General features: G+C 40.7%; 1 protein-coding gene across 2 annotated transcripts; it reads left to right on the plus strand.

The window, feature by feature from the left end:
* Positions 1–1,863: 1,863 nt before the first annotated feature.
* On the plus strand, positions 1,864–13,322 carry LOC143134452 (NADPH-dependent 3-demethoxyubiquinone 3-hydroxylase, mitochondrial-like). 2 transcript variants are annotated; one of them, XM_076294867.1, is made up of 7 exons: positions 1,864–2,042; positions 2,206–2,384; positions 5,313–5,427; positions 7,722–7,861; positions 8,004–8,072; positions 8,963–9,058; positions 12,542–13,322. In XM_076294867.1, exons 1-6 carry the CDS (start codon positions 1,970–1,972, stop codon positions 9,038–9,040), a joined length of 654 nt encoding a protein of 217 aa, XP_076150982.1. In that variant the 5' UTR covers positions 1,864–1,969; the 3' UTR covers positions 9,041–9,058; positions 12,542–13,322. The 2 variants fall into 2 exon arrangements, with proteins under 2 accessions (XP_076150982.1, XP_076150990.1); XM_076294875.1 differs by lacking the exon at positions 12,542–13,322 and adding an exon at positions 10,180–10,198.
* Positions 13,323–16,598: the final 3,276 nt, after the last annotated feature.

Genomic DNA, 16,598 nt, shown 5'->3' on the forward strand with positions numbered 1-16,598 from the left:
TTGTTCTCTCTGAGCCTGTAAGAGTAAAAGAATGAAACAAAATAAGTTGTCGTGTGGGATACGTTTTGTTCATGCTATGCTTGCGGAGCGCTGCATTAAGAGAAACTTCTGGAAATCTATCATCAGTCGACATGTTTCTATTCAGGTTATTGTCTGTTGATTAAGTGCCAACATGGTGCAGAGATAATCTCTGTGGTTTCCAATATCAACCACATCATTGTGAACATTTCACGGAAAAAAAATTGGCCCAAATTGTAGAGCATCCATATGCTTTTTGACCCACATTGAACCTATTGAACCTAACTGCAGATTTCAGATAAAAAGATTTGAAATGTTGCCACAAGGGATTAAAACTTTGGGTGCGGCCTGCTTGGAAGGTGAAAGTTTAACTCTTTTGTTTTGATCTTGGCATGTCACACCAACGCCTATAGACTGATGTCACAGGCCACTTCAAACTCACCTGCGTGCGAGACTCCTCCTCTCGTGTGGACTCACAAGCGCAGCCGCATGCACACACGCACGCAGGCACGCCACGGGGCTTGGTGTGTCTGAGAGAGCTGTCTGAGACTGCAGCTCTACACCCAGGTGAGCTCTACACCCAGCTCTACTACACCCATGTGAGCCTCACACACCTGAACCCCTCGGCCATGTGACTCCACTCATCCATCATCCCCGTCCATCCCGCCGCCAACCCACCTCCCCGCAGTGCCATCCCCTTCCTCCCAGCCACAGCCCCCCCCTCCCTGTTTGCTCACTGCCATGGCAGATCCATAGTGCTCAGCCCCTGCTGGACTGTGAGGTCTGAGCAGATTTCTTTCACAGGTGTGAAATATGTCTGGTATTTCTTACTCCAGTCCACATTAAAACCAGACGTCACATGAGCCAGGTGACTGGCCCACAAGGCAAACCACAAATCTGGCTTCTTTCATTGTCTTTGTCTTTAGACCTACTTTACGTAGCATACTCCTGTTTTGTTGTGACCAGGTTATCTCAAGTTTGCTGCAGTGAAGTCTAATAAGGCACACGTAAAATAATAATTCTATAGGTGCAATTTTCCACCAAATTGCAGACAGTTCCCAGCAGACCTTAATTTCTTTCAAAAAATCTGTCAAACTCTTAACAAATGTACATTTGTAGTGGCTAGGTACATTTTATATTGTTGTCAGTGTCTAGTCTTTTATCCTTCTATTTATTTTCTTATTTTGTCTTCATAATAACTCGTTACAGATAGCTTGATTTGAGAGACACATTCTGGGGTGGTCATACAAGCTTGCTTTGTCCTATAACGCCATCTGTGGTTGTTCCAAGGAATAGTAGTCTACTGTGTGATTATGCAATAGGCTACAACTTTTTTGACATTTTGGTCTAAAGTTAGGCTTTTAAATATTTTGAATAACTTTTTGGTAGGCTTAAAGTTTATGGGAATTGTCTTGTGGTGTGTAGGCTATATAATTCTGTTATCTATTCAGGCATAACTAGGTATCAGTGGCTTCTTTGATATATACAGTCTGGTCTTAAATCTATCCGGTCTGGTCTTTAATCTCCAAACATAACAAGAGTTCCCACAGGTTTTATATATCAAATAATAGATATGTTCTGCATTAAAATAGATCAATTTAGAACAATGGTTTGACAACAGGCCTGACATTCTCTTGATAAATCAATTAGGCGATTTAACCAAGATGGCAAACTATATTTCTTTTTTTTTAATTTCTTCAACAATATATTTTTCTCTGAAGGAATTGTTTTTGATGCTATCCCCACAGGTAGCCTATTATTAGATGAGGTCTGTAGCCTACTTTCTAAAAAAAAAAAAGTATTGTGATATGTGACGTCATTCAAGTGCGCCTCATGTTTGTACGCTTCATGTCCTGTCCACATCATCTGCCAAATGTCAATGACTCCGGCAACATTCATTTCTAGTCGTTTTTGAAGGTTGTTTAGTGTATGTCTTCATTTGTATTTAAAAATGCGTGGGTTCACCTCAGCGATCATTTTGTTCCGCCAGTTTAACCAAGGAATAAATCGTTCCAAACTAACAGGTAACGTAAATGTCATTGGGAAGCAAATTAGCGCCAGTTATGCTAGTCAAATGAATACACAGATTAGTAACGTTAATACAATTTATTACATGCTAATTCGGCTGACACTATTTTCAATGAGAGGTAGACTGACTCATGGTCGTTGTGTCTTTGTATCAAGCAGAGTGTTTACCACGATATTCCCGAGGCTATGCTGTAATTCCTTCTCCTCGGAACAGCGAGGAGAAAGCGTTGCTAGCTGCAATGTTGCGAGTTGACCACGCAGGTGAATATGGTGCAAATCGCATATATGCTGGGCAGATGGCAGTATTAGGAAGGACTCAATCCGGGCCACTTATTCAGGTATTGCTGAGTGTTGTTTTAACCATGCTTTTGTTCAGTAGGTATCACCTAGGGCTGCACGATATATCTAAAATCTATCGTTATCGCGATATCAACGCTTGCAATGGACATACCGCAAAGATTACATAATTTTCGATAAATTTCGATACATTTTCTGTGCCGTGCGCATTCCATACAGTCTGGTGTATTCACATTCTGAATGTCAACATATTTTACCAAACCGATGCTGTCATGCTGCCCAAGAAGCCCGTCCCCTACCAGTTTAGGTGTGTGGTGTTTTAGGTGTTGAAGCGGGAGCTAAGTCGTGATGGCTGAAGATAGTGAGTCTGTCTCAAATGGTGTACTTACGTGAGTACACTTTCGTGTAGTACACTATGTGCACTGTGTACTGGCGGAGTGCACAAATTTTAACAAAATAGTATTGTCTCATATCAAACACTAACTCCCTGCACTTCACGGAAATGACGATCGCAAACATTTTAACATAACTTTATTGGCGTCCTCAACTCGACAGTGACATGGTCATACTGTGTCAAAACATGAACCGTTTATGTTATAACTTGCTTGTACCTCTGTAAAGTCTGTTTTCCACTGCTGCTGCTTCAGCTTTCTCAACCGCGATTTCCACGAGTTTGAAAACGCTCCCTCCCCTTCCGCTATCTGGCCAAGATGGCGTCCGTTAAGGGCGAAAAGTGTCCAGCGTTGCCATAGACAGTAAAAGAAATGGACGAACAGACTCCGTCGTTTTCAATGGGAGGGCACTGAGTCAAATAGAACGATTTTTCAGTTGGTCCCCCCAGTACTGCGCAGACTCACACTTAACTTCGTGACGTTAGCCATCGAACTGAATCTTGTAACTCATATGATAGATACACAGAAATTCTTCTCACACTTCCTTCGCCTTCAAAGTCATCAAAGATAAACATTTATTTATGTATTATCATCCTCACCAAGTCGAGTTAATGTTGAAGCTACCATACATGATCATCTTCAAAAACAGTCATGCTAAAACAAAACAAAGTTATAGCCTTGACGCTAATCTTCTTTCCACTTTTCCGACCTACGGTCAATCCATCGAAAACCTCTGAAATGATTAATGCCCTTTTTAAAAAAATTAGGTTTACTTTTTTATTATTATTAGGTTCCCTCTGTGTAATGCTTTACCTTAACATACGGTCGTGTATGCTAGGTTTTGCTTATGAGTTACCGTCATAGACAGTAAGGTGGACTGAGCTTCTTATCCAAACAATACGGTTATCTCCCTACAGCGCGAAAGAGAGATTATGTCAAAGCTAGCTTCCCTCCAACCGAACAAGCTAAACGTTCTTCTTACGGGTAACCAACGTTAAGGACGAGGTAGTGGAGTCTGTTTTGCCTTTGTAGTGTTTATGTGGATTACACAGAAGCTACAATATCGGCACAGGATATATGTTTTATGAAGTTATGGTATTTCAAAAAAATCCTACAATTAATGGACTTCTATGGGAGTTAGCAGAGAGGTGGTCCCTCCAGCCTACGTCGATTCTTCTACTTCCGGGAATTCGCCTGCCCCCTTGAGCGTTGCACACTCAGCTTTTTGACCGTTATGAGTGCACCATCCGGGAACTTGCAGCGCCCTTCGTGTCGTTGGAATTGTCAGTGTGAACACCCTCATGCACTCAAATTAGGTATTGTAAGTGCAGAAGTACGCGATTTGAGACAGGCTCAGTGAGTCGAGCGAGGTAGGCTACACTTGGGTGAAGAGGAATTAGTGACTAAAAGGAAAAGCACGTCTGTTATATGGGAATATTTTGGTTTTATGAAGGATGCCGTGTTACAAACACAGCGCAAATGCGTCCTTCTCCACCGTGTTAAAATAAACAATTTCTTTCGTTATCGTTATATCAGAAGATATCTGTCTTTCACTGTCTGTAAGGCTTGTATTTCATGATTTGCATTTAGCAAAAGCCTCAGACAGCAGCACAGAGGTAATCAGGATTCGTTATTTGTAAAAGTTGTTTAACCTACTTCTTAGCCTGGACTGTGCGATTGCAGCCCAATTACTTTCACGTTCCGCTGCCCTCGTAGTCGGCATGCCGGTAGCGTGGGATGCACAGCCTATGAGGTTACAGACTGAGATGACTGCCGCGATATAGCAAGTAGCTTCTTTGCTAGGCCCATCGAAGGCTGGCAATGTGGAATATTCCGCTGGTTGGTGCACAAGTGTTCAGATTGGCTGTCCATCCGTCTTTTATGAGGATTAGGAGCAGATCGATCTTCCACACAACTTCGATAGCCTATCAGGTCTCTTAGCTGTCCATCAGGCCATATATAGCCTAGGCTACATGATATTTTATATTGTTTATGTAGAAAATTATACATTTATTTCTGTAATTATACATTTACCCCCCCCCCCCCAAGCAGAATGGGGGGAAAAAACATTAAATATACTGCTCAAAAAAATTAAGGGAACACTTCAATTATACACTCGATCAGTACTCTGACACTGTTTGGTTCTGAGCACAAGTAAAACTTTTGAGGCGAGTGTTTTATTTTGCAAGAACTGTCAGACATTCTGTGAATGTAGTTTGAGAATGGGGAAAAGGGTGGAAGGTTTCAAAAATGTGTGGAAAACCTTTTTTGAGCAGTATATTTAAATATCGCAAATTATATCGTTATCGCAGTACTCAATAATGTTATCGCATATCGCATGTTTTCCTAATATCGTGCAGCCCTAGTATCACCGTTGTAATTTGGCCCCTATAAAATCCCTGATCTTCCCCAAACTTCATCACTTTGGTTTACAACTTACTGTAGGCCCTACTTCATTTTATCTGTTGTACTTCACCTTTTACTGTTGTTCAGTATTTCCCTAGATTGATGAAGATTTGCCATGCGTTCACCATGGTTCAAAATTAATAATAAAAAAAAAATGGATTACATTTTCAGCACATGTGGGATCAAGAGAAAAAACATCTACAAAAATTTAATGAAATCTTGGGTGAGAACCGGGTGCGGCCAACAGCACTACTCCCCATCTGGAATGTTGCTGGCTTCATGCTTGGTAATTGACTGGATAATACCAAAAGTACAGTGAACATAAAGTGTTTTAACTGGAGTATTAAGACATCTATTTAAAAATAATATATCAACTACAGTTAAACTCAAAATTATTCATACCGTTGGCCAATATCAATTTGATGTTGATTTTATCTTGACCACTATTTGTCAATTCTGACTAAATGATACTGCCACACCTTTTTACATATTTTTTATTTACATTTTTATGAAAAATAGCATGTCCAATTATTAATACCCTTTTTAAATAATCAATGGAAACTTCTTTATTTGCTATCACAGCTCTCCAAATGGTTCTTATAATAGCTACCAAGGCTCTCTATCTCAAAAATGTCCCCACCTTTTAAACAACAATCCAGGTTTTGAGGCAGGAACGGTTCTTTGCCATCACTCTGGCCTCCCTCCAGCTTTTTTTTTTTGACAGATTCAAGTCTGGATTCTGGCTGAGTCTCTCAAAAATGTTGATAATGTTTCTTGTTTACCATTTTCCCCCCACTTTGGCTGGATATTTCAGATCATTGATTGTTTAAAAGGTCTGATGCTGCCTATGAGGTCATGGTTCCCTGCTCAGTGCCTAAGGTTTTCCTTCAGAATCTTTTTTTCTCATGATGCCATTTACTTTAACCATGTTGCCAGGCCCCATTGCAAACTAAAACATTTCTATAGCTATCTTCACTGTAGGTATGGTGTTTTGGTGGTTGAAATTCACATCATATCCCAAATTGGGCCACTTGTCAATCATGGATGCTGATCATGGATCACTCTTCTCCAATCATGCACAGCTCAGCCTAACCTTTACAAGAGCACGCCTGGACAAAGAATTGAGCTTTTTTTTACCCAGGGACATGGCCTGAGATTGGCATGAAAAGAAGCATTGAACTCCAATGACGCCATGTCCCTTTCAAGTGTGGGTTGAGAATTATTTTGGGATGTCTTTCAACTAGGGGTGTCACGATTCTCCAAATCCTCGATTCGATGTAATTTTCGATTTTAAAGTCACGATTCGATTCGATTTTCGATCTTTTTTAAATATTACTATTAATGCATTCCTTATATGTTATTTACTCTTTTTGGCCTTTTCTTTTTCGGGGGGCTTTTATTTTGAAACCGTTCCAACCGCGAGGTTGTAATGTAAACAGAACTTTAGGCTAAAACAGAGACGTGAACATAGTAAAATGAAACAACACAGAATGTTAATTTGATTGTTTCAGCACACTCCGAAGGGACCCAAGGTTAGTGTTCATGGAATATGTACTTATAAATTTGCATTTTAAGCCTTAAAGTAACTTTGGACTGTAATTAGACCATCTTTTCACTTGCTAAGTTGAGTAGGCTAAGTTAGTTTTAATTGACGTGAATGAACGAATACTTCCACACCGGTGATTTCAAAGTAGCAAGAGGGGCTTTGATTTCGGTAGGTTGATGTGTAGGCCTATATTTTAACTGGCTGCAGCCTAAAATTAGAGGAGTGTTGACGCTGCAGTTCAGCACGTGCATGTGTGTTTGTGCTCTTGGCATACATGCTGGACGTGACATTGGGGGTGTGGCTGCATCGTCGATTCTACTTTTAAGTTCGAAGTTCGAGATTGAGATGTAATTTCGATCGATTTCGAAATAAAATCGAAATCGTGACACCCTTACTTTCAACCAGTGGGGCCTGGTGACTATCAAAGTAAATGGTAACACTAAAACAAGGGGCTACATTAAGATTCTGGAGGACAAGATCAGGCAGTCTTCTGAGAGATCTGCCCCAATAGGTAACATTGGACCATTCAACCACACAATAATCCCAAATAGACAGCCAAACAAGGGAAGAAATGGTTAAGTCCAGACCAGTCCCATCAAAGATCTATGGAGGAAGCACAAGGCCAGAGTGATGGCAAAGAACCATTCTATACTCAAAGACCTGGTAACTGTTGCAAGAACGTTGTGGTCAAATTACTGTGGAGGCATGCAAAAAAATGTGTTGGTTATTACAGAAACCATTTTGGTTGCCATGATGGCAAATAAAGGCTTTTCCAGTGATTATTTAGGAAGGGTATGAATAATGTTGGACATGCCATTTTTCATAAAGAAAAAAGTTGAAAAACTTCTGTTTTGATTCCAGGTTTCCTACCACATTGTTTTAAAACCTTCTGCGTGTGGCAGTGTCATTTACAGCCAGAACAAACATATTGGTCAAGAGAAAATGAACATTAAATCGATATTTGCCAGGGTTGCAAATAATTTGGGGGTTTAACTGTATGTATTTGCTGAACACTTTACTCTGTTCAACACCAGGGGCTTCTACTGCGCTGCTGGGAAAGGCGGGGGCCATGGCCTGCACTGTGGCTGTGGAGGAGAGCATCTCCGAGCACTACAACAGTCAGATCAGGGCTCTCATGGAGCTAGACCCCGAGGGGTACAGAGGGCTTTTACAGGTAGGCAGGTGTGGCTGTCTCCCAACCCGAGCTTAGAGTATGAAATACCCCTTGGGTACTGTAATAATCTACCCTTGGAGAACTGTATAATTTCTGATAATATTAATGATATTAGTAAAATAAAATAAAAACTTTTACATAGATAATTAAGGAGTTTCGTGATGAAGAAATGGAACATCATGACACTGGTCTGGACCAGGAGGCAGAATCTGTAAGTGTATTTCTGTGTGTGTGTGTGTGTGTGTGTGTGTGTGTGTGTGTGTGTGTGTGTGTGTGTGTGTGTGTGTGTGTGTGTGTGTGTGTGTGTGTGTGTGTGTGTGTGTGTGTGTGTGTGTGTGTGTGTGTGTGTGTGTGAGAGACACACACCAACATTAAAACCCTCTCCCATTAAAATAAAATGTTAAAAAACATTCAATATATGTCAACTTTGGGGGAAGTCATCATGTAATAAAAAGTAAGTAATCAAAGTTAACAATTGTTAAAGGGACACCAGGCAAGCCTGATGCTTTTTCTCTACGAAACTCCTCCTCGCTCGGTCTGAAGCTCTTTTCCTTTTCTTTGCGTCTTCTGTCAAGGGTTTTCGCTGCTTCTTTGCCGGCTCTGCCATTATACACACGTTTGCAACAATCTCTAGCGTTTCGTTAGCCTGCCTCTGTGCTGTAAACTGATCCTGCTTCGGTCGGCGGGTAGGATACACCGAACTTGCAAGTGGGATATTCTTCCTACAGGCAGTAGGGGCGGGCGAGAGAGCCTTCATTCGCCCCGTAATGAGTCATTTAACCATATACCGACTTACGAAGATGATTAATTAACACGAAAACGTTGCCTGGTGTCCCTTTAATGGAACATTGTTGAATCTTCTATTGAACTCCTCCTGAGCACTTTGTTGGATGTGGATTGTGTTGGAAATGATTTTTGTGTAGATGGTGCTTTGTTATATTTATATTAAGTATTTAACATCATAAGCATGTTACTGTGTGTTGAAAACCTTCACATTTACAACACATAAATCTTATCTTATAATCAGTGTGAATGCAGCATTCATTAGTCTTGTTCTAACAAGTAGGTACATGTCACCATTTGTTCATTTCTTTTTTCCAGTTACCCGGATACCAACTTGTGAAGACTGCAATACAAATTGGGTGTAAAGCAGCAATATTTCTTTCGGAGCGCATCTAGGACCTTGGCATTTCACTGGTAAGTACTGATTCTTTATGTATTTCAGCCACTATTTTTTCAACAACAACTTGTATTTCTAAAGCTCTTTATCAAGGCACCCAAAGTAAAGGGGGACCTCACTAACCACCACTAATATGCGCCAGAACGCTCACCACCCACCAGCTTGAGCTGGAGAGCTCTTAGCTGCTCAGCTTCAGTAATTCAGCAGAGACAGTAATTCATCTTTAGATAAGATCGATCATTTCATTGGATGTAAAATAAGAACAATGTCCTAGAGAATTTGAGAATGAAATTGGTGATAGAAGAAGATTGAACGACGCAGTTTAGCATTACTAGCAAAAAGAACCTGAATCAAGAGACTGAATGGACTGGAAGGCACTTGGCTATTTTGGGACATGAATTGATGTTCAAGATGCATGATCACTGTGCTCTTTAGGCCAAATGCAGGGCAGACATTTTGAAAAGCTATCTCTAATGTTCTGTGTTCTTCCGTTGGATCACTACTTTGTTAGCCTGGCGAGCCAGACCCACATTAAAATGTAGGGTCTGGGCACTCACCATTCGCAGTGCTCAGTCCGAGGGGCGGGATAATCAGTTGTATTTCAAATTCCCTCTGCACGCAATAGGACGCAATAGGATATTTGTTTTCAAGTAGCAGGGAATTCAAGCCAAATCGTTGCAACTCTGCCATCAATCATTATGTTAAGCCCACCAAACGACTCTATACACGATTTCAATGCCTGATTAAGTTTCGATTTCTGGAGATCACAAGCCAACGGAGAGTTGCTAGACTAGCCCTGGCAGCAAATGCAGCAAATGTAATTTGCTGCCGCTAGGGGCGCGTCTAGATTTCTAGGCTACTACTTTGTACTCCTGTCACAATGGTACAATTCATTTAAACTTCACAGCAAACTTGAATTATGTAATGTTGTCGAGAGACTACTACATCATAGTGAAGTAAGTATAGCTAACCACAACTTTTGATAGGCCTAGTTCCGGTCTTCGCTTATGATTGGCTGAGCCACGGTTAATGTTGTACTGTAGAACACTGCAAACTTACACCTGCGTCTGCATTCCATTTGTGTTACTGTGCCAAACAAAAATCAGCTGCTGCGTCTGTGTTTTGCTTTGCTTTGCAGCCACTATTACTGAAGAACGGCATTGTTTCTTGGAAGAATGGCAATAAGCACAATAAATTGAAATTGAAATATTGCAATATCGATCAGACCCAGGGCTGCAGGGACAACTAATTGATTTTTTTTTTTTCAACTTTATTGGGCAAAATTAAACAAACATTCATACCAATCAATATCATATTTTCTTACACACTCTGACAAAAATAAATACAAAGCCAAAGCCTTTTAACCAAATCATAATTTTAACAAATGCTATTATTGGAAATGCTGCAAATATGCATTAGGAAGATTATTAAAATGAATTCATACCCCAAAGCATATTTAACCACAGCGTTTGCAATAGCCTCGTTTCCATTGGGGGTAAATGTAGGAAGTGGGAAAATGACAGGCTATGACAGGCCCTCTCACTTGGCCCTCTCAGTCTCTAGTACAAAAGGGACCCTAGCAGGATTTAGCAGACTCTGGGGTGACGTGATCATTCCGACCATCAACTCCGGTGATTTCGTGGAGTTTGATACTCAAAGGTTAGTCAAACATTGCTGAAGTGGCATTACAATAGGTCAAGTCAAGTCAACTTTATTTATATAGCACATTTAATACACAGAGGTCATTCAATGTGCTTTACATAAACAAAAGCAAACAGAAAAAGCTGATAAAAGCATAGAAGGGCAATAGTTAAAGAATAGTTTAAAAACATAGTCACAATCCTCTATGCCGATGTTGCAAAAGCACCTAAATACTATCTATGAGAATTTGTGATTAATGCAGATAATGGAGTTTATTTGAAATGACAGCAAATAGCCTGCCTTATGTTCAGTTCAGTAGCATTTCACCATTTGGCCAAATGAAACAATAATATTCTACTACTTGCTCGTATGAGTAAGTGAATGGTTTAGGTAGGCTCAGTCTGCGAAGGGAGACACGCCCAAACAGGCACATTTACTGGGTAGATTTTTGGGGCAGCTGTGGCCTACTGGTTAGCACTTCGGACCTGTAACCGGAGGGTTGCCGGTTCGAACCCCGACCAGTAGGCACGGCTGAAGTGCCCTTGAGCAAGGCACCTAACCCCTCACTGCTCACTGCGCCGGGATTAGTGTGTGCTTCACCTCACTGTGTGTACACTGTGTGCTGTGTGTGTTTCACTAATTCACGGATTGGGATAAATGCAGAGACCAAATTTCCCTCACAGGATCAAAAGAGTATACACACTATACTATACTTAGATTCATTGGTGGAAACGGCCCGAATTATAAATTTGGAGCAACAAGCAACCTGCATGTTCAGTGCTTCAAAGGAGAACCAGTTGCATTCGGTATATGATTAGGCTACAGTCAATCGCACATTACTTTAGACAAGCAGCAGCCGCGTTTACTTTTGTTCAGTGTGTCCCGAGTACATGGAAACCCTATGGAGGCTGCCTACCCATCCAGCACAACACACCATTAAGGACTTGGGACAGCACACCTGCAAACCTGCGTTGGTTTGGAGACCCCAGCAGGCAGCTACATCTCATTTGCATGTTCACTCCCCAGTGTTCATGGACTCGGGGTAGAAACGCCCCAAAATGCATTTTCAAACTTCATAGGTAAAATGGATAATACATGTTTTGTAGCACATTTGAAAGAAGGAATCATTAATGCACACCTTAGATCTGCTTGCACGTTTGTTTGCGGTTGGCTGTCAAGTTTATAGACGTTTTTCACTCGCAAACCTTTAAAAAATCAAAACTCTGAATGCCCATATATTAAGCTATTCTCATAGATTTTCATGTTCCTACTTGTTCCCCCACATACCATTTTAGTCCTATGATCATGACTGAAATCCTTATCCTTAATATCTTCATGGCCATTAATTGTAGAGACCTCAAATACTGGTACAACATTAATAAAGGGTAGTATTGGCAGATAGCACACAAATGTATACACACCAAGTGTGTATAAATAAAATAGTGTTTGGATAAAATATCTTCAATATCACTCTTTTTTTTCACTTTATTTATTTAATTTAAGACCTAATAGAAAATCAATGGGGCAAACCGTAACATTAATGCTTCAGTCATACTGATGTTTTTTAATGTATAGGGAGAAAAAACTATATGAAAACATGGAAAAGAACAAAAATATTTTACAGGCCTTGAGACCCAAACATATTACAGACAGGCTTTGAGCAAAATCAGAGACTGTGCTGCAACCACTCTTCTGGATTCTTGTCTGATTTGATGCAGAATGACTCCATTAACCATTTGAACAAATAGAAAAACATGTTCTCTGAATCTACTGTACATTAATGATGTTATTGTTATCGGTTCTTAAAAATCCTTCCGACAGTTCACCTTGTAAATGTAAACTTTAAATTTTCTGACCAGAGTATCAGCGTGAGGATGCCTCTGTGGGATGGCCGTGGCTGCGCGTGTTGGGTAATGGAGCCCTGGGGAGGTGAATGGATGTCGGGATGAAAGGGGCCGCTGCCCAAACGCCCAGAGTGGCTGCAGCTGATGGATTGAGCTGTAAGCCCCGCATGTCCCTGGAGGCAGGGCAACTGGCTTACAAGTGTGCGCTATTTTTCTCAGGATGAAGTCACACCATGTTTTTTTAACTCCAAGGGTTATATGTCAGACCAGACCCTAAAAGCTTGCAAGCAGTAAGTGTGTGTGTGTGTGTGTGTGTGTGTGTGTGTGTGTGTGTGTGTGTGTGTGTGTGTGTGTGTGTGTGTGTGTGTGTGTGTGTGTGTGTGTGTGTGTGTGTGTGTGTGTGTGTGTGTGTGTGTGTGTGTGTGTGTGTGAGACTGATTGTGTGCGTATGTATTTGAGTGCTCCAGTTGCCTGAAATAGTTCTGTCACCCCTTAGATGGTCAAAACTACTAAAATGAATGAAGGGTCCCCTCTAAGGAGCACTCCAGTGACTATGCATACTTTTAGAAAAAAAGTCATAGCCCAGGACTTTCACCTAATAGATGATTTAAAGTGTCTTGTATAACCAGTCATAATTTGACACCCCTTCTGATGTGGAGAACTGACACATGAATTGGTTTATGTGACATTTAAATCACTTTTACTTGCACAAGTTATATATGCTGAGGTGTAATGATATGACTGAATGTTGTATGTATCATATTAATAAACAGTGACTCATTGTCCTCATAAATCACCGCTGCCCCATTTCACTACTGTTGCAAAACAGCCTATAAATTATGGAGAAAGAGCCATTCTCTAAGCTTCAACATTTAGAGGATTAATGATTAAATCAGTATTATTAATGCAAGCCACCAGAGTCGGGGTGTGGCCAGAATTAGAAGTGTTTATGTGATCGACTGATTCCTGCTTACAAGCTGTTAATTTGCGAGTATGTGCAGTTGCCCTTGGCTCAAAGTCTTTCGTCTGCCTCAAGGAGTTGCAAATAGAATGTAGTCGCTGTCGGACGTTGACTGACAACAGTTCGCTTAACCCAACAACCGCTTAATGTTTTCCTCTCCATTTCAGATAAAGTGTTCAGAATATGTTCAGGCTACAGTCTCAGTGTAAACTGTATGAAAGAGACTTATGCTACAGATAAGCACAGCATTTTTATTTTCTTTAGAAAAAAGAAATAGAAAAAAGAAATGTCATACCTTGTATCTTACAGGATGTAGTCTTCTATATGAAGCCATTGAAACAGCAAAGAGAAAATGCACGACTATAAATTGACCAACTGAGATTGCTGTTCCAGATTAATAGTGTTGACAGCTTCATAGCATGATGCAAGCCTTTAAAAAAAGCAACAAGTGTAACATATGCATTTTTGGCACAGTGTTGGGTGACAAAATTACCATTAAGATGAAAACATGAGTGATGACTCTGTTGCTATGTAAGTGTAATACCAGCACACCGTAAAACGGGTGTCGAACTTGGCTGTGTAATTGACGGGTCTTATCCTGTTTGTGTAAGCTGATGGTGTGACGAAACAATTAAACACAGTGTTGAATGCTGTATTCATTTTGTTATGTTATTTATGCTTATTTTACGAGTTATTTGCAGAGAAATACTTGGCTTTTTTGCCTTGAATTGCCTAGAGCAGGAATCTGCTACTTTATTGACCAAGAAATTTGCAACATGATTTTGAAAAACCCAGTGAACTAGCGAAAGGGATCATCCAGGTTTTGTGAAACTCATGGCTATAAATTTCAAGAGTGCTGACCATATAAATCCACACAAGTCATAAAAGCTTTCGGATGCAGATCAAATTGTTTCTTGGCAGCAGTTGTGACAACTTTCAGTCCTTCCCTTCAGGATATGAAAGCTGAGTTGAGATACATTTTTGCTGTGTCCAGTCCTTAGCTGACAAACATGCTTCTCAAGTGAAATGTTTATGAGTCTTTTGACAGAATATTATGAAGATATTGTGAGGAGATATGAGATTGTATCATGATTCCTCTAATGTTGCTGTTTTCAAAATAATGCAATACAATAATAATACAATTTTGAGTTATCCAAATCTTTCCAAGATTTAAAAACATATATGCAATTTTGAAAATCAGGTTTCTTTTTATTTACATACATGCATATTTATTTTGTATGCCATAATGATAAAGCCACCAAAAATGATGTAGGTATGAATGAAGCAGCAGTTATGACCTAACACCAGATACAGTATAAGATCAGGCATATTACTTTGGGCTCTGTATAACTGTATTTTCCAAGCTGCTCCAAGCTTTTATTTTGTGTGTACTTTTAAAGGCTGTTAAACATATGTTCACTGAGGTTTGCAAACATTGGTAACATAGCTGAAGCTTAAGCTGCGGCCATCCCCACGTGGCTCTGCTAGCTGAGAGACACCCGGCACATGATGCGAATGGCTGACCTCACCTTTATGGGCAACAGTGATTTACTGCTCTCCTCACATGGGCAAGACTGACTTCCAACAACTTTTCACCAGCAAACACAGTCAAGGTCAGCCTAGTGCAAGGAGATAGAGGATTACATGGCTCTGAAATGTTCAGATATTACACTGAATATTTATTTCATGAATATTACATTTATTAAACATCTTACGCAAAATTAATTGCGTATTAGTTACCTAGAAGTTCTTACAGTTCTAGAGAAAGAATGTTTTCTTTGTCAAATAACAACCAGCTTTCAACTAACTATGTCCGACTGCTTAACCTAAAGCCAGTGCCGCACATTTTGGTAGCTTTATTTTGTATATGGTGTCAGTTCTGTATCATGGTGGCTTTCTTTTGTGTGTGTGTGTGTGTGTGTGTGTTGGGCTTCTGTAACACCAGCCTGACTTTTCATTTGTATGGCACTCATTTGTTCAGTCACTGTTGGCCAGTTTCCTGAGAGTGCAGCTATTGATGTGCCGATTTCAGATCAGAATGTCCGCTCCAGTCGTGACTGGTATTGGCTGTTTTGCATTAGATCACCCTAGATGGGATCTCAAGAATCTCTTCATCCGTGGCAACGTGACCCTCTTGGCTCAAGAGCAAGGTGACAATCTGACACTAGTCGTATCTCCCCCCTGGTCGTAGCCTCCAGGTGAAGGGCACACTCTTTATGCAGGTGCTGCTGAGTCAGGGAGTACTGAGAAAGCAGGGCATTGTCTTGCAAAAACAATTCCAAATTTCTGTTGAACTTTTTCCCAGCGGCCCTGATTTTTTCTTTTTTTATTTGCCTGCCTCTTATCGGGTCCCCTACAGAATAGGGACAGACAGACATCATCATCAGAGCAAACAGTTCCCAGTACTCCCAGTCAAGGGTTCTATGATTTCTATGATTGAAGGTTTCTTGATTTCTTACTTATGGCTTTGGCCTTGCATGTCTTAGGTCTTTTTCCATGAGACGGGTTGTCTTGTGTTTTTCTCTGTAACGCTAAAATAATAAAAAAGGTTTTCATTCATTCAGTGATTTTTACAATTTAGCAAATTGTAGATAATGGTTGACCCACATCATTGTATGAATGTGCATTTGTAGACTTGCATAGTCCCATATGTTCATCTCAGTGTGTGCTTGTGTGTGTATGTCCTCATTGGTCAGGACACCTGCGGAGCCAGCAGTTGTGTGGGCAGCTCCTGTGTGGATGGCTGTGTTTTCAATCAGCTGGAGGGGCTTATGTGAGGGCCCCGCAAGTGGCGTGACCCCGTGGGCATCAATCACCGGCCGTGACAGGTAGGGTGGCCACACCAGCATGACTATAAGGCCACATTACAGCTTCACTCTGTCATGAGCCGCCGGGGGCTCTCAGAGTTATTCACTGAACCATTTACTGAGGCCCCCCATGGCCCAATTACGCAACTGTCCATCAGCCACACACTCCCATGGGAGTGCAGGGTATTTCTAAGTACTCATTTTCCTAACCCTGCAGGAATTTTTTTTATTAGCTCATGGTTTAGGAAAGAAAGCAGAGGACAGGCCCTTTCTTTATTGTTTTATTTTTGGATTTTGCATGGCC

Source organism: Alosa pseudoharengus, unplaced genomic scaffold (genome assembly GCF_046254945.1).
Source record: "Alosa pseudoharengus isolate Yale_2024_CS ecotype anadromous, Long Island Sound unplaced genomic scaffold, YU_APseudo_1.1 YU_APseudo_1.1_scf_1, whole genome shotgun sequence".
Taxonomy (NCBI): Eukaryota; Metazoa; Chordata; class Actinopteri; order Clupeiformes; family Clupeidae; genus Alosa; species Alosa pseudoharengus.

What these genes read in the sequence shown, in the direction of transcription:
- LOC143134452 (XM_076294867.1), top strand. Translation starts at nt 1,970, where the DNA reads ATGCGTGGGTTCACCTCAGCGATCATTTTGTTCCGCCAGTTTAACCAA. An exon ending in TGTTGCTGGCTTCATGCTTG is followed by an intron (nt 5,428 to 7,721) that starts GTAATTGACTGG and finishes GTTCAACACCAG; the next exon opens with GGGCTTCTACTGCGCTGCTG. An exon ending in GGTACAGAGGGCTTTTACAG is followed by an intron (nt 7,862 to 8,003) that starts GTAGGCAGGTGT and finishes ACTTTTACATAG; the next exon opens with ATAATTAAGGAGTTTCGTGA.